Source organism: Mastacembelus armatus, chromosome 13 (assembly GCF_900324485.2).
Source record: "Mastacembelus armatus chromosome 13, fMasArm1.2, whole genome shotgun sequence".
Taxonomy (NCBI): domain Eukaryota; kingdom Metazoa; phylum Chordata; class Actinopteri; order Synbranchiformes; family Mastacembelidae; genus Mastacembelus; species Mastacembelus armatus.
Genome location: NC_046645.1, coordinates 6,758,824 through 6,781,246, shown reverse-complemented (window position 1 = coordinate 6,781,246; position 22,423 = coordinate 6,758,824). Strand labels below are relative to the sequence as shown.

The 22,423-nt window shown below is 38.6% G+C and overlaps 1 protein-coding gene across 1 annotated transcript in view; it reads right to left on the bottom strand.

Moving 5' to 3' along the window:
- Positions 1-1,852: 1,852 nt before the first annotated feature.
- Positions 1,853-22,423, bottom strand: part of dync2h1 (dynein cytoplasmic 2 heavy chain 1) — a 91,854-nt gene continuing 71,283 nt past the window's right edge. Inside the window, exons 83-94 of the mRNA XM_026313380.1 lie at positions 21,665-21,750; positions 17,510-17,585; positions 17,160-17,386; positions 16,254-16,358; positions 13,105-13,221; positions 11,612-11,719; positions 11,200-11,301; positions 7,403-7,492; positions 4,345-4,454; positions 4,181-4,262; positions 3,152-3,268; positions 1,853-2,652 (exon numbers count right to left, since the gene is read on the bottom strand). Of these exons, the coding sequence (XP_026169165.1) occupies positions 2,491-2,652; positions 3,152-3,268; positions 4,181-4,262; positions 4,345-4,454; positions 7,403-7,492; positions 11,200-11,301; positions 11,612-11,719; positions 13,105-13,221; positions 16,254-16,358; positions 17,160-17,386; positions 17,510-17,585; positions 21,665-21,750 (1,382 nt within the window). The 3' untranslated portion in view covers positions 1,853-2,490. The remainder of the gene's footprint in view (positions 2,653-3,151; positions 3,269-4,180; positions 4,263-4,344; positions 4,455-7,402; positions 7,493-11,199; positions 11,302-11,611; positions 11,720-13,104; positions 13,222-16,253; positions 16,359-17,159; positions 17,387-17,509; positions 17,586-21,664; positions 21,751-22,423) is intronic.

Sequence of the window (22,423 nt, the reverse complement as noted above, 5' to 3'; positions counted from 1 at the left end):
TTGAACACAGGAAAGACAAAATGTTTTTGCCTTAAAACTGGTGATTTTTAAGATTAGACATTGTGTTTTGCTATCTACTGTATGTGGCTCGGTTTTAGTGTGGGTTCTAAGGCTGTTGGCAGATTTTAAGATTTTTGAGGTGAACAGTTTTGTCAGTTGTACTATAGGTCTGTGACATGTGCTGCATTAAAATCATTGTCCTGAAACTGACTCATAATGTGTGGGTTTGTGATCAAAAATTCAGACAAACATCTCCCTAGAGCAGCGACTAAGCGTCATCAGGGTCAGAATGATATCACAATTGTTTCTCAAAACCGGCATGCTAATTTATGATTTAACACAAACCCTGTAAACAAATCACCTTGGAAACAAGCCCTCAGCAAAGCAAATTCAGTTTGCTGCAGTGCTGATGTTAATTTTCCCCATCTGCCTACAGTATTGGTAGTCATCAAAACTTAAGGAAGAGTTGTGAAACAACACTTGCTTTTTAATCCAATTTTTTTCAGTGTATGAGTTTTAAAGCTTCTTGAAAATTGTTAACAGCTCAGGAACAAATAATCTGCTTTTAGAGTTTTCAACTTAAACTTGGGCTGTATAACTGGTGACCTGTCAGGGTGTACCCCTGTCACTCTATAAGCGGTTCTAAGTAATGGATGGAAGGATTCGGGAAGTATAATACAGCAATAGTCAACCAATATAGTGTGTGTGCAGTTCTGTAATCATGTATATTATAGGTGAAGGTCAAAGGGTGTTTTTCTGTTTATCTGATGCTATTTATGATTGTAGAAAAGGCGAAGAATAAAGTGACTGTAGGCCCAGTACTGAAAATAGTGGAGTATTACTTGAACGTATATTTTCTATCTGCTCCCTTTCTTTACACTCTGCCCTCCAGTTCATGTTTCCATAAATCACCCACCACTTGTCCTAACCCTCTTCATCCATTTACCTTTAACCCTTACTTTCCTGTCTGTGCTGTCCTCATTTTCCTGTTTCTGTACAATTTTCTAAAACAGATTTATGGCCTTTTTTCTCACTCTCTCATTCGCTGCCTTAGCTCTGTCTCTCTCTGCCTCCATCCCTTTGTCTCTCCTTCATTCTCTGACCCAGAGGGCCGTGTTTCACTAAAATCCAATCCTCTCTCTCTCTTTTTTTAAACCTGCTGTTCCATTTCACTCCCATTTTGTCACACTGCAGTGCACACACAATGCCCACTCTTCCCTCATTTCAACCCTTGTCTCTGTTTCTGCAAACACACACACAAATTCTGAGAAGAGTGTACGCACACATCCAATCATTTGCAGAACTGCATAAACAAATATGAAATAGAGGCCAATCCAGAAATAAAGATTGAATTAAGCCACAACCAAATTTGATGCTCCTGGCTGGATTCATACACACAAACATACATGACACACCTTACACACCTCGCTCCCTCCCTTAGCTCTGTGGTCATCCATCACAGCTTCACTAACTCAACCTCAGCTCACCAAAAGTTCAGGGATTAACTGAGTGCTTGTGCATGTGTGTGTGAGCTTTGGGAACAGACACGGATGTCTTTAATGCCTGTAAAGTCCATTTCAGCAAACTGAGAGAGAGAACGGAGTGAACTGTGATCTGTACTGTTAACTGCTGAACAGTTGTGACCACTGATAGTGGCGGAGGAGGTTCGGCCCAGCTCAGAAACACACCTGTTCCAATACACACATACTGTACATCCCTCTGTTGGTGCTGTAGCAATATTAGTCTTGACTTCTACTCTAATTATACACACTAGCTAAAATTAAGAGTTTCTCACTTAGCACGAGCATGCACATTTTAATGACCATCTCTCTACTAAACACTGTACCAATGATGACATTTACTATATTTCATCTTTATTTTGAATAAGGTACAAAAGTACACTGCAGCAAGAGAATGAGTCTTTTCGTAACAAGCTACTTAAATAAAATAACAAGGATTACTGATGCACACTTTTACAATAATCTATGAAATGCTGTGGAATAGTGTTTTAACTGAGGTATTAAAGCTTGTGACAGACTGAGAGTCAAGTAATAATATGTCTGTATGTTATTGAAGATGTTCCTACTGCACCATTCTGTTGTCTGGTCCATGGAAGACAAAGAATAAAGTTTTCATTTATGTATTAGTGTTATTAAACCAAAAAGCATATCACCACAAAGTCAATTATTCCCCAACTGTTTTCTTCCACTCTGGTCCTTTCCCTTGTGCTATAATATGCAAATGATAGTGACATAAAGTAACTGCATGTTAGGGTTTTTGGTCTCCAAGCTATGCTACTTAATTAGAAAATTATGGTGTCAATATCAGAGCCTGACATTTGGGAGCATTAACAATTTGTCGTGCATGCATTTTGCCACCATCAACTCTCCCTTGTATGACAATATTATCTTAACCTTAGGCTTAATGTGCTTCAAAAAAAGACTGTTGTTAGTGTCTCTATGTGTTTGCCCTCACCAAAGGGATGTTCTCTCACTGTTGTTTGAGAAAGAGAGCAGCCCCAGTCTGTATCCACTGGCTGGAGTTTGCTCCACAGGGTAAACAGATATGTGTGACCACCTTCACCCTATCTGAGCTGGTATACAGGGGCAGCCAGATACTCTCCTCTGATGCAGTGGACTCAGCTGCAGAGTTCTAGGATCAAGTACAGGACACAGTAACATTAATGAATGTGTACACAATTACTGCATATGTGCATTATTAGACTGATACATTTATAATAAGTGTTTCTCAGGTCCCCCACAAAAACTAATACATGACCAAATCTCCAAAGATCCACATATGAGGGCAGCTGTTTAGGATTCTGCCAGTGCTTGACAAATGCTGAACACATAAGCCCAATCAACCAGATTTGAGGGGTACTACAATATTCCAAGTGCAAAAACAATGAACTGATTAGTTACCGTATTTTCTGGACTATAAATTGCAGCTTTTAAAGTTCTCTGTTGGGATTTGAAACATGTCACCTTGGGGGGAAAGAAATTTCAATGGGCATCTTTAACCCTGTAGTGCTCAAATTAAGAAAAAATGAGAAAAAAAAATTGTCTAATCCAAACCCTAATTTTATATAGACAAAATAATTATTGCTACCCTAAAGGCAACAATATATTGCTGATTAAACACAAATACATACCTGCGGAACCCAGGCCATGTAGCAGGTTGGGACCACTGAAACACTGGGGGAGTCATGTTGATTCTCACACAGATGGACACCATCAAAACTACAACCCTCCAACTGTAAACCTCCAACCTGCAAATTGAGTACAAGACAAGAGATGAGGAGCAGAGACATATGTCAAATAGTGTAAATCATTGAAGAAATTAAGAAAAGACACAAAAACGATGCCAAGTATGTAAACAAAGTGAAATAGGGAACACAAGAAGAAATCATAAAATTGTGTCACCAGGTTATCTAGCATGTTATGCAACTAGTATGTGAGAGAGACAGTTATTGTAAGTAAATTCAGCTCAGTGACTCAGGGATTTTCCACGGTATGCAAGACAATAAAGGGAACTTTGGCGTCAAGTCAGACATACACAGATAACTACACAATCACCATAATCTGTGCAAGAAAAATAAGGAGAGTGAGTGAGAGACAAATCCCAAAAAAGCTGCATTGTGTGTGTGTGTGTGTGTCTGTCTGTGTGTGTAAGAGAGCTCATTGCTTCACAATTATCCCTCTTGTCTTTCTTTGTCAGATGCCTAAGTATTTCCCTTCCCTTCCCTCCCTGCAGCTGCAGCCTCTTTTTAAGCACCCACACCCTTCCCCTTTCTCTGTGTATATTTTAACTGAGTGTAATGTCATGTCCTGACAATTTTTATTGGCATGACAGAAAAAAAATAAATGCCTCAAAGACGATACCATTATATCATCCTTGAATCAGAGCATGAAAGAGAGAGAAATTAAAATTGAGTGTGGTGTTGTATATTGTGTGTCCTCCCAGTCCTTTAATTGTTTGAATTTCTTTCTGTCAAATGTATCAAAAAGCACTACAAACCTGCATCTGTATTCTAGTCTGTAAGTGTTTTACTCCATTGTTTTCCCATTATCACTCAGCCAGAGTCTGCTTTGTTTATAGTGCCAGTACTTTGCATCTGGATGTGAGCAGTAATTATCTGCTGTTTGCATGCATGATGTGTACATGTTTCTTGTTATTCTACCTTGACTTGTAGCTTGGCGTGTGCAATGGGACCCCTCCATGATGACACAAACACCAGATTATCCATAGAACAACCCATGGACCTAAAAATCACAAAAAGATGTTGTGAACTTCAGGACACGCACTTGTTCTGTCTAGCATAAATGCATAAGCATTCAGTGTTACCTGGCGGTTTCCTGTCTCAGAGCATTGAGGAAGGTATCAGGGTGGAAGAGCTCAGCTAAGTCTAGAGTGTCTGACAGAAGAGCTTGTCTGCCTGCACGCTCCACCCAACTCTGTATACAGAGACAAACAGACACACATACACAGAGATGCACAGATAAATGAACCAAAAACTGAACAAATAACAAAAATAAACACTCCAAGATAACACCTAACTCAGGCATAATATCAGTTTCATGCATGAGTTAAGCAAAACATTTAGTGGATCAATGAAAGATAATGAGAATTCATTGTTTTCTTCAGTTTAAGTGGTACATTCTGACGCAAATAAAGATAGCTCTGATTTTTCAAAATGAATGCTCTAAATATTCACCCTTGTCTTATCATGAGTATTAGTACAGAAAATACACTCAAAGTATTTTGTTTGCTTCTTAAAACTTTATAGAAAACCTCAATCTGAGTGGCATAATCGTAATTTCTATAGAAGTAGGTGTGTATTTGTTAATTACACTTATAAATGGCTCAAACGAAACATAAAGTCAATAAGATGTGTGGCTAATAGCGTATTTAATGTCCTTATGTCCTTTTATCGCCACATCAACAAGCTGATAACACTGAAGCCCCAATTACCAGCTAATGGCAATACAGTACGTGCACTGACGCACACACACATTTGTGCAGCTATCTGTGAAGAGACTCATTGCCACAATGCATTCCATAATCCTTGACTTATCCATCACAATGAAATGCCTAACCTCAACCCCAACTCTAACCCTGACCGAAACTTAATTCTAACATTAGCTCTAAAACCAAGTGCTAACCCTCAAACAGGCTTTTGAAGAGTTGTGAGAAAGTGACGACCAGCCAAAATATCCTCACTCCTACAGTATACAGTAGTGTGGGGGTCCTCACAATACTGGCCACATGCACACATGCGCACACACACACACCCATACATACACACACGCACACGCTTGCATGCACAGAACATGCAGATTCCCATTTGAGTATGGATACTTTGGACAGTACACAGATATACACAGGCACACGTAAAGACAGGGATGTACAGTATGTGTGCAATACAGCCTTATCAAAAATGTTGCTCTAATCTGCTTTATTCAACATCTGCTTTGATAAGGTAAGCAGCCTCCTTCTGTGTCACTGCAAAAACTAGTTATTTTTGTCAAAGCCACAGCCCAGGACTTTTGATATCAAACAATACAATCTTAGTTCTCAGTTTGTACGTTTCGCTTTCGAGAAATGTTGCTGAGTGACAACAACTGATTCCACTGCTCTTTTACACATACAGCCAAGCTTATCAAGAAATAAGCCCATGGGGCTGCAGTGCACAGATGTATGTCTTGAGAGGTGACCTAAGATTTAAGTCTTGATCTATTCTAGCCCTTGCATTTGTATTTAAATTTTTTTTAACATGTAGACAGTTTTTGCTAAATTGCCATAGAAGCTCAAGATTTGGAGGTCAGCTAAAAAAAACTGCTGACAAACTGAGGCAGAATGAGCAAACATCTGATTCAATCTCTATTATAAATGGATTCCTTTTTAGCAACATGAGTCTACAATGGCTTTAGAGATAAACTGGGATCAACACTATGCCAAAAAAATATGCACTAATGCAAACCCATACCCCAATTGACCCAGGCCACAAGTTGGCAGACAAATGCACGTGTGCACACAACCATGCACAAGCAAACATGCACCAATTAAGACTTTTTTGGGTATAATCATTTAGCATTGGAGTGTTTTCAAGGTCGTCTTGTGTGTCTGGGGGCACTGCTGTGCCGTTAGCTCTTTATTCTTCTGCAGCTCCATGCAGCAGCAGCTTGGGCTGACTCCGCCTTTTTCGACTGATCGCTAACAGGACAGACTCACTGCTAACAGAGATATCACTCAGTGCTGATGAGCTGAATTAGACAGTTAAGGAGAGTTCATCCTTCAGACGGACACACACGAAGACAGATGGAGTGCAGGTAGCAGACAGATAGAAATGAGACAGGGCAGGCATACAGGGACATAAAAGTATACACACAAACACCTTAGGCAGGCAGGTCAGTAGACAGACAGACAGACAGAGGCAGCAAGGCTCACCCACACAAATAATGAAATTCATCAACTTCACAAAGCAATAAATCATTTCATAATGTGTGTGTGTGTGTGTGTGTGTGTGTGTGCATGTGTGCATTCTAGTCTGCCAGAGCATATTGAAGTAGGCGTACAGTCAGACACAGTCGAAAGAAGATGGAGAGGCGTTTCAGCCAGAACCTTTATTTCCTGGCACCAACCTAAGGCTGACACTCCTCTGAACCTCATGCTTTTATATAACATTCATTTTTTATTTATGAAGTGCTTTTGAAAACAACACCTGAATTTTTCTTTGGATAATTTTAGTAAAGGCATTGCACAGATCACTCATACATCATTGTAGTCTGAGCCATAACTACGTATTTAGTCTGGCCCTTGGACCCAGGGTCAGCTAAAGGACTATCTGTGCCAATGTTGATCTCCGCCTTATAACTGAACACATATGAGTTGTAAACAATGTGATTTGAAACAAAACAAATATGTAATACTCATCAGGTGGACAAAGCTCCTAGTAAGATATAAAAGCACAGTGGATTTAGATGGATCCCACAACCATTGCATTAATATGATTAGAAACCTCTAAGGCTTCTTAAGTCTTATTTCTTGGGGTGAGTTTTGTAACAGCTAGTGAGGTTGCCACCGAATGCCTTTACTACAAGTACACTAAAAGTTTTTCAGGTCCCCAGTAGAATCTCAGTCCCTGAAGGACTAATTAAATGTAAATATTTAATAATTAAATGAAAGAATGGTGCTTTTTAAAAACACTATGTAGAGTTTATTATGTCATCTGTTTAAAATGTCTCCAAAAGGTTCATTTAGTTGTGTATATCTTACTACATTCACACATATGGCATTTATGTGCCTATTTATTTATTTTTTGTCTGCGAGAAATGAAGACACTGATGAAGAAAGAGACTTCAGTATGTTCCTGTATGTATAGACATTCATGCATGTACATTACCTGTATAGCAAGAGTCCGTGATACTACAGCTCTGAGATACTGCATTGGCTCTTCTGGTCCCTCCCATTTATTTTGCCATGTTAAGGGACACTGAGACAGTGGGAAAGAGGTTTAGAGAAGAAGAGACATCATTTAGGGACATCATTTAAAAAATATATTTAAAAAAAAACACAAAATATCAGCGAGAAGGTAAAGCAAACCATGTTGTGTCAGTGTGGATACTGTAATCAGTAAGCTGCAGTCAGTGCTCCAATGTGGTCGACTGAACGTGGCTCTCTTTCACTCTGCAGCTGTCATTTGAGAGAGCCACAGCATGCAGGCCTGCAGATTCACTGAGCCATACTGAAGACATCCTTCAAGGGGAAGTAGTTAATGTCTGCCCAGAAAATCGCTACATTTGTCCCTGTGCTATTTTTAAAATGAGCTTCCTAAAACACTCTTAGAAGTCACTAAATTGTGGGGCCACCCTGATAACCTAGTGGTGTAAACTGTATACCATACGACCACAACATTCCCATCTCTCCCTATGTTTCCTGTCCCCTCTATCATCACCAAAGGAGCCACAGTCGATAAATTGTGCAAGCCAGGCAGATAAACCTGATAATACTGGATCCTGTTGTGTGACCTTGAAAGTATTCAGCATAAACATTTAAACACTGTGTGTCTACAACTAAAGGCTATACACTCTCCTAGGCTGCACCTCCACTGTGGTCCATCCAAAGACTGTACATAAAAATGGGTCCCACTAGACATATCCATGTTTTCTGTGAAGTTTTATATTTTGAGATACTGCATCAGAGTTACTGCATAAACACTGCACACATATTTTGTCACATTTAACTAAAATGCTGTTCCAAACCTCCACAGTGACAAAATACTCTTGCAAACACAAAAAAGGCAGTCTGTCTGACTCGTCATGCACTGTAAGTATTGTACATGGTACTGACTCACTGTTGTCTGTTTTTCCTTCCACCTGTGCCCTTTGTCTCACACTTTACAGGGTTGTTCAAAGCAGTAGCAGAACAAGTGTGATGCTTTTATATCGTGGCAAAACGTTTGGGTGAAATGCGGCGGACAGATATACAAAAGTCCATAACATTCAAACAGCCTATGATGGTTTGCTCCAACAATGACATCTTTCCAGATGCTAACTCAGTAGTTGTATTTGACTAATCTTAGCCATACCACAGCCACAGCAGTACAATTAGACAGCGCTTACTTTGAAATACATGGTTCATTTGGGAAGATACTAACAAATATAATTTGAGTGTTTATGTGGCAAAAAGAAAGGTTCCCTCAGTAGAGACATATTAACTCTTGAGCAGGTTGGATATTCCATGTTGCTTAAATCATTAAACAGATCAAACAACTGCTTTACACACACACATGCACAGATATGCACAGAAGGAGATTACGGACTAGGAACTTGTTATTCAAGTTCAGAAGTCATAATGGAGCTAAAAGGGACCTTGTATGTGTCTCAGCTGCAAGTCAGCCATTCAGTAGCTCTCCTGTTGTGTGTGTGTGTGTTTGTGTCACATTTTCTGTTTAGTGAGTTCATACTCAACCAGTGCTTCTACACATATTATCTCCTATTATCTCATGAGGGATGCACATGTAATTTTTGCATTGCAGCTCATTGTCAGAGCATTTAATTGGTGCTGTTTAGTTGGTCTCTATGGTGGCTTCCTACATGTTTCCAGTAGCTATTGGATATTGCTGGCAAAGTAACTGTGATGATAAAACAAAACAACAGTTAATATACTACAATTGACAGTAAATAATTCACAGATACCAGTGATTGTTATTGACCTTTAATCAGAAACCAATCTCTGCATCAGTCACTGTGTCTTGAAATTAATGATTTTTCCCCTGACTAAAGGGAGAGTGATACTTCTGTTCTGCAGCACTGCTTACCACTCTTCTGATGCTTGGGTGTTTTCCATGTATCCAATTATTTTTTATTGTACAGCTCAGAAAAAGGGGCAATGGAGCCGATCCCTCCAGGACTGTGCCAGTCCTATGTTTACAATATTACAACCCCAAATTGTCCATTTTTCAAAGATATAAATCCCAGCCTCAACACAAGCTCTTTCTGTTCCTCCTCTCTGGTTGTGGAAACCGGGCCAGTCTGCAATGGTTGGTTTAATGAAAATGTTGGGTTCTAATGCTATGATTTTAGCAGAAACAACAACCACTTATTAACTAATGTGGAAAGGTAATATAGGTGCTTATGGGTTTGCAATCATTTGTTTGGGTTGTTAAATGTATTTTATCTCTTAGACTAGAGGGGTAATGCTTTATCTGACAAATAACTGCATGGGATGGAATGATTGTGTTTAGTAAACTGAATGTTTTGTTTGAGCTGGTGGTATGGCCTAGCATTATTGTCTATTACTTAAACTTCATAATGTTACTACCAAAAGTGGATGGTCCTGGATGTAGAATATTTACCTCAATGTATATCTGTCAAATAAATTCTGCAATAAACTGTTTGTGACAAATTCTGGTATGAATGATTCTACATAAGTTAATACATTTATAAAAAATAATCAAAATAAATTAATATAAAAGAAAAAATCATTTAAGCTTTGTCACTGTGTATCTTTCTTCTTAAGGGGGGAGCATGTGGTTTGTCATTACTGTAACAGTGTTGCCAACTCGGTGTCACAAGGGTCATCAAGTTTCAAATTCTGCTGAAAGTAAATTTAGGATGTATCAAGAATTTTGCGGCATGAAAAATGTATAGCAGGAGGTGTTGCTGCTGCAGTTTTCCAGTGTTCCATAAATTTTTAAACCAAGGATACTTGGTTTGTTTGAGACAATGTGATTTAGGTCTGATATTTTCTTTTAGAAACACTTCTTCTCAGGAAGAAGCTACACTGAACCAATATTCTAGGTCATAGTTGTGATCTTAATTTATAAAACAGGCTATGACACAAATGTACAAAACTGCACTGCCCTGACTAACAAAATACATGTTTGATTATCCAGCAACTCATTGAAATGCTACACTTTGATTATGCACAAAACAATCATAGAGGATGCCTTAAAATGGGTTAAAAATGATCATCAAGGAAAAAGGCTGTGTATTGTATGCTACTTTGGGCAGTGGGAAGTGTTTTCTCGGTTGAATTCATAGCAAAGAAATAGTCAATTTGTAAACCAAGAATGGGAGTTAATTTGTTTACTGAGCAGTTATATCGGTCATAATGCACTGCAGGGTATCCTCATTCGACTGCTGAGTTTCTACATCAAAGCATTTCACGTTACAATATGGCACTGTATTATAGTCACTTAAGATGGACGTTACATAAACATAAACATTATTAATTTTTAAAATGTGTTGGGGATAATGTGTTAATATCTTATTAGTTTAACCATAAGCACTTTATATAGATTAATATAGAATAATACTGTAGATATGTAATTATAACCTAGAACTATAAGCAAAGCAACTTCATATACTGATAATACAATGTGTTATTGTTTCTGTTGACCAAATGTTGATTCTGAGCAGTAATTACTTATTGTAGTTGTGTTTTTGCACACATTTATCATATTATTATATATAAATATATTGAATATATATATATATATGTTTTTTATTGAGTCTTACCAAAGAGCCAACTATTGTACACAACTGTCAGTATGTCTTTCTGTCTTTATTTGACAGAAAGACAGCTACTGTATGAACCTAGAAACACAAATCAACATTTTCATTTTAAATGTTTATCCAATCCACACATACAAACTCTGTGCAACTCAGTTTATCTTTTTCTTTCTTTCTTTCTTACCTCTTGATGGAGCAGAGCAGTGGCCAGTTTTTGTACTTCATTAGTTAGCAGTTGGGTCCCTCTGATGACTTTGCTCAGTGCAGCCAGGGACTGGTGGATACTCTGTGAAATTACTTACAGTTTAGGACATCTGTAACTGGAGTAGCTGGAGAATAATTTGACATTTTTTTCATTTGATTACAGTGAACTGGTTCACAGTGACTGACTTTTCATTTGACCACTTTTTTACATTCCAAATGTCCTACATTGAAGACAATCCCTATGCTATTTGAATTGAAAACTGTATGTTTTCTTGGACACTGTAAAAACTGTGTGTTGTGTTATTAGACTCTTCACTTTTCTCTCATTTCAATTTCTACAGTCATGCAAAAAAATATCTGCCATTAGTGAGACCACTGGTTATCTGACACACCTGGACAAGGCGGATGGCATTGAACTGCTCCAGGGTGATGAATGACAGGACTGGGGACCCATGACCTTCTGTAGGTGGGGCCACCTTTTGATGTATCAGTGTAGAACCCTGATAGATCGACAGCACACAGTGAATGATAGACATATTGGCAGAAAAACAGATACACAGGTCGATAAAGAGAGCACTAGGTAACACTACAAAATGTTTCTGACAACAGATTTTGTTTTCTGTTGTAGATCACACTGTTTATTTCCTTTGCATCTACTTAGTAAGACGTAGAGTAGGAAAGAAAGGGATAACAGATGTGGGAAGAAGGAATGGGGAAAATAGAGAGCTAGAAATAAGAGATAAAAATTCAGACATTTGACTAAGTGCCAGACAGTCTCTGATACAGTAGCTGATCCAGACTGTACTGTAAAAATTTGTCAAAATAAATAGATGAACATTGCATACACAGGCGTGTGCATACAGACACACACTTTAACACAAAACAACCGTTGCAGACACACTGACACATCAATGCTGAATATCCACAAGCATGTGCATTCAAGCTATACAATGAGGAACAAACATCCACTGATGGCTAAACATCAAGTTAATTCAAAGCAGCCAGAGGTGGGCTGAGCTTTATCGGAAGAAAGCTGCTGATACAGTCAATCATTCTCCTCTCAGGAACTAGAAAACAACTTCTTGCATGGGACTCGTGGAGAGAGAGAGAGAAAGAGAGATGAGTGCAATTGAGGGAAAGGAGAGGGGGAGCTTATGTGATTTACAGCATGAGAGTGAATAAAGAGAGGCAGAGTGGGAGAATGGGAATATGGTGGCTAAATTATTTAATGTAGAGGTAGATGTCCTTTTGATTTGAGGAGGTGCCGGTCTCCAAGCAACCAGATACAGCAGTGCTGCCTCTTTTACAAGCCAGTATTCAGTTAGACTCTACTAATTTCCAATTAGCTTTCACAGCTTTTAATTTAGACTAGTTGCTGCTGCATAGGGAATGTAAAAGATGATTTTGCATGCAAATAAAGACCAGTATGTCACTGCTGGCTTCAGAACAACTACAAAAGATTAAGGAAGTAAATAAATAAAAAGTGGGATTAAAAAAGTTTTCTATCTAATCTATTAGTAACTACATAGCAGGTACTGCACTATGAGCTTGATGACAAAACAGTGTAAGACATATTTAGCAATTGTAAAGACTGAGGTTTTCACAGTGAAAGTCACACACTCATTACAGCGATGGAGAAATTGATCATGATTTTCCAGTAGTCATGTACTGCTCTGATTTCCATGGTTAAGATTCAGATATGGAAAATCCTTTAAATCTTTTTAACCAAGTTCATCAAGCTCAAGTTAAAATTTAAATGATCGAATGGAAGACATTTAAATGAAACAGATTTTGGATTATATAGATATTTATGCAGGTCAGGCCAGGAAACATTAGAGGGAAGGATAATAATGTTTAATTTAAAAAAAAGAAAGTGAAAACTGACCTGGTTGAGTTTCTTCCATAAGTTGAGGACTGGTGAAAGTCCGTTCGACCAGAGTTCCCTGTCAAACTTTGACCCAGTTGCTACTGAGCGGCTGAGGACACGCAGTTGGGAAATCACCTGCAAGTCAAATAATTATAAACACAGACAAAAGAATTAATTGAAAGGTGAAGTGGCGCTGAGGTACTGATGCTTGCACATTACTTCAAATACAGTATGAAGGTGTTTAATTGATACAAAAAACCCCTCAGTGTATATAATAACGCAATCACTATAACACACCTGAAAATTGTGCAGTATATGATGTAAAAAGAAGAAAACAGAGCTACAAATATTATCCTAATGCCATGTTTAATTTAAAAAAAAGACTCATATATTTTAAAATACTGCAATAAAATGTCCTCTACCTGTCTTTTGTGGTTTTGCTCTCCAGTGACAGTCAGCACTGTTTCAGGTCTGGGAAAATTACAAGTGAAAAAGGGCCAAACCCCACACACATAGCCTAAGAGCTCCTTACACACCTAATCAAGCATGCTTAGCTTCAGGCTTACAGTCCTGGATAGTGCTTTTATCTAGACCCAGTGTGTGTCTGTGCAGTTGTGGCTCTCTGTATGTGTGTGTGTTATAAGGGAAGGCAAAATGTCTGATAAATGGCTTTCATTTGGACCAGGAGAACTCTTTACTAACACCTGCTTTATCTTCCTTGCTCAGGAGGGAGAGTGTGCACAAATATGCGTGTATGTGCATGCATGTGTGTGTATGTGCCTGTGTAGAAGAAAGAGAGAGAGCAAGAGAAAGAAAGAAGGATAAAAAACAGATATCTAATCTAGAACTTCACCCTGACAGCAGTAAAAAAGGAGAGCAGCTGCGGATGGAGATTTGAAATATACTGGGGTTTAAATATATAGGAATTTAAATATATTAAGATTTATTCTTATCTCAGCCAATGACTACCAGGCGGGTACTGCATTTACAGTCATCACCAACTGGGAAGAAATTTTGAAGTTACTAGACAATGTCTATGTGGCAGAAAGGTAATTTTAAATCGGACGGGGTGCACTCAATTTAGTTAAGGCTTTTGCTTTAATTCAATGTAATCCAGGGTTGTGGTTCAGGTTGTTTTTTAACCAGGGGACTATTTCTCATGGTCTTACTCAAGATGAGTTTCAATAGAAACACCTAACGCACACAACTTTATTTAAAAAAACACAGGCACATGTGCTACTATCTGCAGATATATCACAGAAAATATGGACAAAAATAGTGAATCTATTCAAACACAGTGGGAGACATTCACTCATTTTATGCACTATACATGAAAACAGATTATGCACACACATCATACATACAGCGTGAAAGGCCTAGGGAATCCTCAGTAGACATTTAGGACCACTGTGACTTTTCACACTAAGCTTGTGCATTTGATTTAAATGTCATGCACCAAAACCACTGACTGTCCCCTGGGCTCTGGCAGACTCACAGACAGTGACAAGAGTCTTCTGGAAGAGGAGAGGGGATAAATTAAGGGAAAAGAGAGAGCGACAGACAGAGAAAGAGAGACAGAGCATGAAAGTGACAGTGACAAATGACAGCCGGAAGGGAGACAATGACATCCAGGGGAGGGAGGTGAAGCAGCAGACACACTAACACATACACACACATGGTCTTGTGAGAAGGAGCTGAGTGAATTAAACTAGTCCGGTGGTTCCAGTGATCGGACGGCCGCACCAACAGCATGAATGGACTTTAATGCATTAACACATAGATGGGGACTGTACACACGGACTGTTATAGTTCTGCCTAGTTTAAGTGTATTTGCTGAGAATAATTAAACAAAGAGCCATACAAACATCAATCTCAGTCTGACCATCTATCCTTTTCATATCACCAATCATGCAAGAAACAAATAAAATAATATGATCACAAAAAGTAAGCAGCCATGGATTTTTTACTCTTTACACTGTCATGACTGTGAGTCTACCTTTTGTTATGATCTGACTGTCTCTCAAACACAAACAATGACAGTGAAAAACACATTTGGTGTACAGTATAAGTGAAACTGCATTGCTATTGAGTTACATCAGAATCTGCAGTGACCATCAACCACTACACACACACACACACACACACACACACACACACACACACACACACACACACACACAAACTTGTCTTGTTGATCTCCCATTGCTTTACTTCATACCATATAATTTGGGTCCCACAACTTTCTTGTGCATGACCCTGGTTTTGTCTCCAAGAACTCAATCTACAGACATGCCCAGTTTACATACAGTTAAATGACATACAGTAAGCTCAAAAGATGAGAATCGCTGCCCTCACCATAAGCCTGCATAAAAAGCCTTTGGCGAGTAATCTATACCAATCACAAACAAATCTAGCTTCATGTGTCTCCAAAGTGAATGTTATTTCATAGTGAAATAAATGAAAATAGAGGGTTGCCCAGTATAATGCTTTAACCTTAAACTGAAGTCCATCCATCCATCATGTATACCTACTTATTCCAAATAGATACAATGCCATATAGTGTAACTACAGGTATCACCTAAAATCCGGTAGAGTAATCAAGAGTGCACTGAAAAAATGGCTGTCACAATAAAAAAAGTGAGTAAGTGAGACTTTCACAAAAAAGAGCCTTGGTTAAGATGGAAAACACAAGTATGAGCAGCTGTCAGCAACATCTTTGATTAAATATAATCTTTCCCTTTCTCTTATGTGTTCTTGTAGATTGCTGGTCTACGATATACTAACAATTTATTGTAGTTTTACAACAGTTTCTATCAAATCTGAACAGCAGATGCTACAGTGTAAGTTTAAATAAAATAATTTAAAATGACCTAACAATCTAGATTTGATGTTAAATAAATAGTGAACCTTGTTTGGTTCTAACACCAATCTTTGCTGATCAGTAGAGGATATCCCTAATACACACACAATGGACATGATGGAGACAGAAATTAGATAAAATGGATGTGAAACATATTTTCTTGAGTGCAAAAGAGGTGATTTCATTTATGTAACAAACCAACACAGAAAGGGACAAGAAGGAAGAATTTCTGAATGTTGAGATGGAGATAGACGTTATGGTGGTTGTGTGTGTGTTTCTGGGAATACGTGTGTGTGTGTGGTTGCACCTGGGAGCTGATGATTCTCTGGGAGGATCTCTCTATATTGGCAGGCAGACCAAAGAAAGCAGGTCTGTCATCTTCTGGGAGATTCTCGATTACGCTGCGGTAGTCCTGGGAAGAGACACAGACACACAGGTCAACAACAGAAAAGCACACATAGCAAAACAAATACAGACGGGCGGGAGCAAGAGAAGATGTAAACATGTTGCCTGAATTTGACATGGCTCGAACACTCTACAAGAGGTTTGCAATTCCAAGCAACACTTGCTACAAAACTGGACTAGTTTTGTAGCATACTAGTTTGCTATGTGTGTCTGTGGGTTAAATAATGCTACACTGCCCTTAATTGGGTGTTCTGTTTACATAGTTTGATGCTGTTTTTGTAACAATATGCACTGGTACAAAAAGAAATGTAAAAACTTACTTCTGACTATTGAATTGTACAAATGTATACATTTCCACATTGACTTATTTTGCTTATCGCATAAATTGGATAAACTTGAGGAAAACTATTTGCATTTATTTGTAGTGGCTAATTTATAAACCAACTTGGAATGAAGCTAACACAACACTGACTAATGAAATGTCAATACTGACCGAGCCACAAATAGTAAATCTGAAAAAAAGCTTGGGAAAATTAATTCAGCACCATTTCTTGGAATTGCTGTTGCTTCTTTGCCAGTGCACCAGAGGCTATTAAGGTGTGCAAACACTACGCTACAGCTTAGGTACAGAAAGAAACACAGATGTGCTCATTTTTTACATTTCTCTATAGAAAGAATTCGGTTCTGGATAACCTGTAAGAGCTATTAAGGTTGCAGTTCTTCGTACGGCATCATTGCCTGAAACTGCAAATTCAAATTTGTGTTTGCCAAAGCTGGGTTCCACCACTGTGTCACCCTGTCAACTTACCAATATGGAGCAAGAATTTGGGAGGCTGATCTGAGGTGGAAAGAAGCGTGTTCCTCCTCTACCCTTTCTCTGACCAGCTGAGAGGGAGGACGAGAAGAGCCGTGCAGAGAAGAACTGCTCCAGGTAGGAGCGTAAAATGCGGAGGTCAGAGGGGTTGTCGATGCGTCCACCATAGATGGCATTCTCCAACAGGCCATGGACAAACTCCCACTGGAAGGACTTACCGCCTTAAAAAAAAATCAAGCACACAGCATACAAAGATGATGGTATGATAACATGCACACCTGTGTAGCAGAACATAACTGAGCGAAGCTGTCCGCGACTTTGTGATCTGTTAACAGCTCTCCTACCTTCAAAAAGCCTGTCAATAATCTCAAATCCAGCACGGAGGTCCGACAAAGAAAACTCATAGAACTTAGTCCAACCCTGAATAAAGCACAGAAGAGTGAGTTAAGTAAAAATTAGATAATATATTTATTTTACTATTTGTATAAGACTCATAACATATCAGGCACTAATGGGTTAGATTTAGATTTTGTCAACCAGAGTAAAGGCATTCAAACTCTCATTTCACATACAGTGTTTGAGTCAATTATCCCACACATGCACACTGTGTGTGAGGGCAGTTTTCTTATTTCTTACTACCACTACTTCTCTATTGTTGTGTCTTTGAGACAGAACAAACAAAGCTTAGAAACCTGTTTACTATTCACTATGGTGTGTTTTAAGTCAAGTTATCTTTGATTCATTCATTCATTCATTCTCCATACTGCTTAGACCAATTCAGGTTCACTGTGAGCCCACACAGCCACAGGGAGAACATGTAAACTCCACACAGAAAGGCCCCAGGTTTGAACGTGATTTGACCTAGAACCTGTGATATGACAGTGCTACCCACCACAGAGCTGTGCCACCGATTTATGTTTCAATTTCATAAAATTGGCTCTCATTTTAAAGATGAAACTGCATTATGTATTTTACCAATAGTTGAGACTATCAAATATGCATACACACTTACTTCCCTCTGTAGAGACCTTCTCAAATTTACCACAGTTACACTCATTAACTTTTCTGAAACCCAGCACTGCCAAGATTTTTTTAATATAGTCCCAATATAATGCCTTAATAACCTGCTCTTTAGTACAATTTGCTGCAAACCAGTACAGTTGGAGTACGGTTCATGATCTTTATCCTTCAGCCACCTGGTCACTGGAGCACAGTCAGTCAAGACATTAGCCCTGAGGCTTCAGGGAGGGGGGGGGGCAGCTTTTTCCAATTAAACAACACATGCACACACATGCACAAAAGAACACAGATATATGTTAGTGCATACACTATCACACTGACCATGTCTTAAAAAAAATCCCAGAAGTGTTAAAACATAATTGAGTGTGAGGGTAGTGAGTGTGTGTTTGTTGCACTCCACTGCTATGCAATCAGCAGTTGTAATCTGTTGTAGGTGGATGAAGTGCAGGTTGGGGAAAGCTGTCTGGACATGTTCAATAACTCCATTCTGTTGTATGTTCAGTCCAGTCAATTTGTGCTTTGGTGCTTACTCACTGATCGTGTTGGGGACAGTTTCTACTGTATTTGAAAAACATGGTTACTGTACATGTGTAAGTTTCATGTAAATAGCTTTGCTGCTTTGTCAGAGAATGATTCAGTGTATGGTTCTAATAAAGGTGTTTGTCAGAAATTGTGCTACCTACGTGTGTGTTCATCAGACATAATTGGCCACTCATCTTGTTCTCCAGCTGCCATTAACCAAAAACTATAATCTTTTTCCTTTGCTGAGGCTCTGCGATCCCATACACGCTTCCATGTTTTTCTTCAGTAAGGCTGTATACTACTTCACATGTGAAAACCTGTCTCCATCTATTATCCCCCCCTTTCCTTTTTGTCCTCCTCACTTTGTCTATTCTTCAGTCTTTTAAAATAAAGGGCTTTCTGCACAGTCCTGTAAAAGGGATGAAGACAAGGAGAGAATAAATGAGAAAATGGAGGATGCTAGATGAAGCGGAAAGAGAGTAAAGTGATAGTGTAGTGGGCAAAAGGAGATGTGACTGTTTCCGTAATTAGGTGATCATGTTCTTGGATGAGAAACAACATTACAATCCCAAATGAAAACACTTACCAGAGATTCAGTGTTACTAGGAAATTAAAGGAGAGAGAGCGAGACAGGGCAACAGCAGTGAGAGGAGGATGGCCAGTAAAAGAAAATTAGGGAAAATAAAACAAGAGAGAGAGAGTTTTACAGGAGGCTGGAGGAATGAAAAGACAAATCCCCAGGAGACTTACAAGTCACAGGCATGTTTTATGTTCGTTATCTAGCTTTATGTTCACCTATAGGGTAATCAATACTTTTTTCCCCAAACAACTCCACAATGAGGAGATTGGTTAGGGGAGAGATTAGGGACCCAGTCTGAAGGACCAGGGGACACAGAGAGAAGAAACAAGTGTGCCAACATTATGAGAATTTCCTTACAAAAACTTGTCTCTGCAACAGTTCGCCCGATTGTTTAGGTTTTCTTGCTGGGGTTGTTTAGCAGATAAAAAGAGACACCTTGCTATAACTGCACACTTGCACTGTATGTCATTATTTGATTACACAGACCATTCTGAGGCCTCACTGCAGTACATCCAGAGGCAAATGAGTCCCAGTGGATCATGCACACTGGCATGCTACCAAACTGTAAAAAGTGACTGTTTTGAAAAACCCCAGTGTGTGTATATCTTTGTAAATTCATTAGTTTGGACTTCTGGTGCTCAGTCACATGCAAGCCAGCAAACCATAAACATAAGCCACAAAACTCAGCTTTATTTGGCCTGTTCAACTAAACCAGCCAAACACTGACCAGATGAGATGCATACTGACTGTAGGCTTATGCAGGAAGCTAAGTAGTTAATTTTTGTTGTCTCAATATGCAGCTATTTGCATATTACAGTCACTGCCTCAGGCATTTTAAAATCTTTTTCTAAAATGCAGTGATTCATTATGCATCACGAATGATGTTCATCAAAATCTTCTATTTTGATTATTTTTCCTATTCAATTAAAAAAAAACAGCAACTTTTCAAAGATTTTTGATACAAAAGCTGTATTTGAGATTTGAGAATTTACCAAACGTGATCTTTTGGACAAGTGCCAGCTACCTAATAACTCAGGCTGTTGTTGAACATCATTTCCCTCAATGTGTGTTTATTTATCTCTTTTGTGTTGATTCATCATTACCTTGGGTTTCAACTGTGGACATTAATTTTCTCTCTAGGGATGCAAAGATGTCTTTCTTCATACCCTGTATCTTGTTATGTGGGGGTGATTTGTCACCAGCATTATAGTTCAAACAAGAAATGCTGTGTTCAAGCACTAAATGTTATGCGTTGATTCAAGCACTGGTAAAACATATATTTGAAAAAATTATTTAGTGCTGGGGTGAGCATATTGAAGCCAAGTTACCCTTCACTTTAAAAACAAAGTAATTACTACCATCACATGCAGTATGTCAAAAAAATCTATTTTGAGTTAATGCTTTGACAGTCGCATATCATGGGACTTGTTTTTCCCCATGCTTCCACTGTCTGCAAATTCAGCAACTAGAAGGAAGTCTGTCTGTGTTTCATAAAATTTAGTAGGCAGGATATTGGAACCTTATCTGCAAGCAGTGTATCTGAAAGGTATCAGAAGAGGGGACTGCTTTAACGCTTTATCAATGTGAGAGCAATTTTTTCTACATTGTGCTTTGTACTTTGTATGCATGATACACAGCAGGCAACAAAGGCGTACATCTAAGTTGCACATGTAAGGCCACAGATGCACATGTGCAGACACAAAGACTGCCAGAGGCACCAAAGAGCAAACACATTTACTATGCTGGTCAGTAAGGACAGGAAACTGATCTCTGGGGTATTTTTTACCCTTTGCCTGGATGTCCTTGTGTATACTGTGGTCCTTGTGTATACTGTGACTTTTTTTTTTTGTCAGTGTTAACTTTCTCACTATGGAGAGAATTTTGTATAATTTTGCATTTATCAAAATAAATAAATTATGTAAAATTCTGTATGTGCAAATTTATATAATGAGTATGGCTAAAGGTTACTGTAATTATGTGCCTGTGAGTAAATAGCATGGTATAAATGTGAGCAAATACATCTTTGGGTTTCATAAGTAAAAATGATCACAAAGCTTGTTTATTTTAAAGTGTATTATACCACATTATCATGCTCTTAAGTATGATAATGTATGTGTGTGTGACAGCAACTAAAAGTAGCATTCACATAGAAGCTTCAATACAGTAGCAGAATTTTTTAAGAAAGAGCTGGTTGTGTGAGGCATTATTTTAATTCTGCAAGTAGGACTGTTAGAACTTTTAAACAAGGCGATAAATTTTCTTTGTTTAAATAATTATGGTGCAGTTCTACCATAGTTTACGTTTACTGTCCTGGGATTACATAGTAGGACTCTGAGCAATCAGGTCTCCTGTATCTTGACGTGTTTGTCTAGTTTACCTGTGGTATGTAGTTGCGTCTCTCTTGGCAAACAGCATGGAACCAGGCCAGACAGAACAGAGACTGAGCTCTGGCTAGGGTTCCTCCTACAAACAAACAATCAAAAGCAATGTCACAACCAAAATAACTATATCGATCAATTATCATCAGAATGTATGATGAGAATCAGAATGTTTTGCAATCTTAAAACCACATACAACAGAAAGGACTGAGCAGCGAACTGAGCATGATGTGTTTATTTTCTCCTCCAAGCTGCTTTGGTCATGGTACTCACAGCCTGAGCCATTAATTGATATCACTCCCAGTGACTACAGCATGTAACACGTAACATTTTATGTTAAAAGTATATCTGTACTGTAAATTACATAGCACAATATCTTAAAGCTCATTAGCTACATCTGGATGTAAGTATTCAAAAAGGTTTATAGAGAAGAGAAGAGAAGAGAAGAGAAGAGAAGAGAAGAGAAGAGAAGAGAAGAGAAGAGAAGAGAAGAGAGGAGGAGAAGAGAACTATAGAAGAGGATAGAAGAGAGAATGAGAAGAGAAGAGAGAAGCGAAGAGAAGAGAAGAGAGAGAAGAGAAGAGAAGATAGAGGAGAATAGAAGAGAGGAAGATAGAAGGAGAGAGAAGCTAATAGAAGAGGAGAAGAGATTAGAGAAGAGAAGAGAAGAGAAGAGAAGCGAAGAGTAGCAGCGAGAGATAGGAAGAACGAGAGAAGAAGAGAGAGAAGAGAAGCAAGAGAAGAGGAGAAGAGAAGAG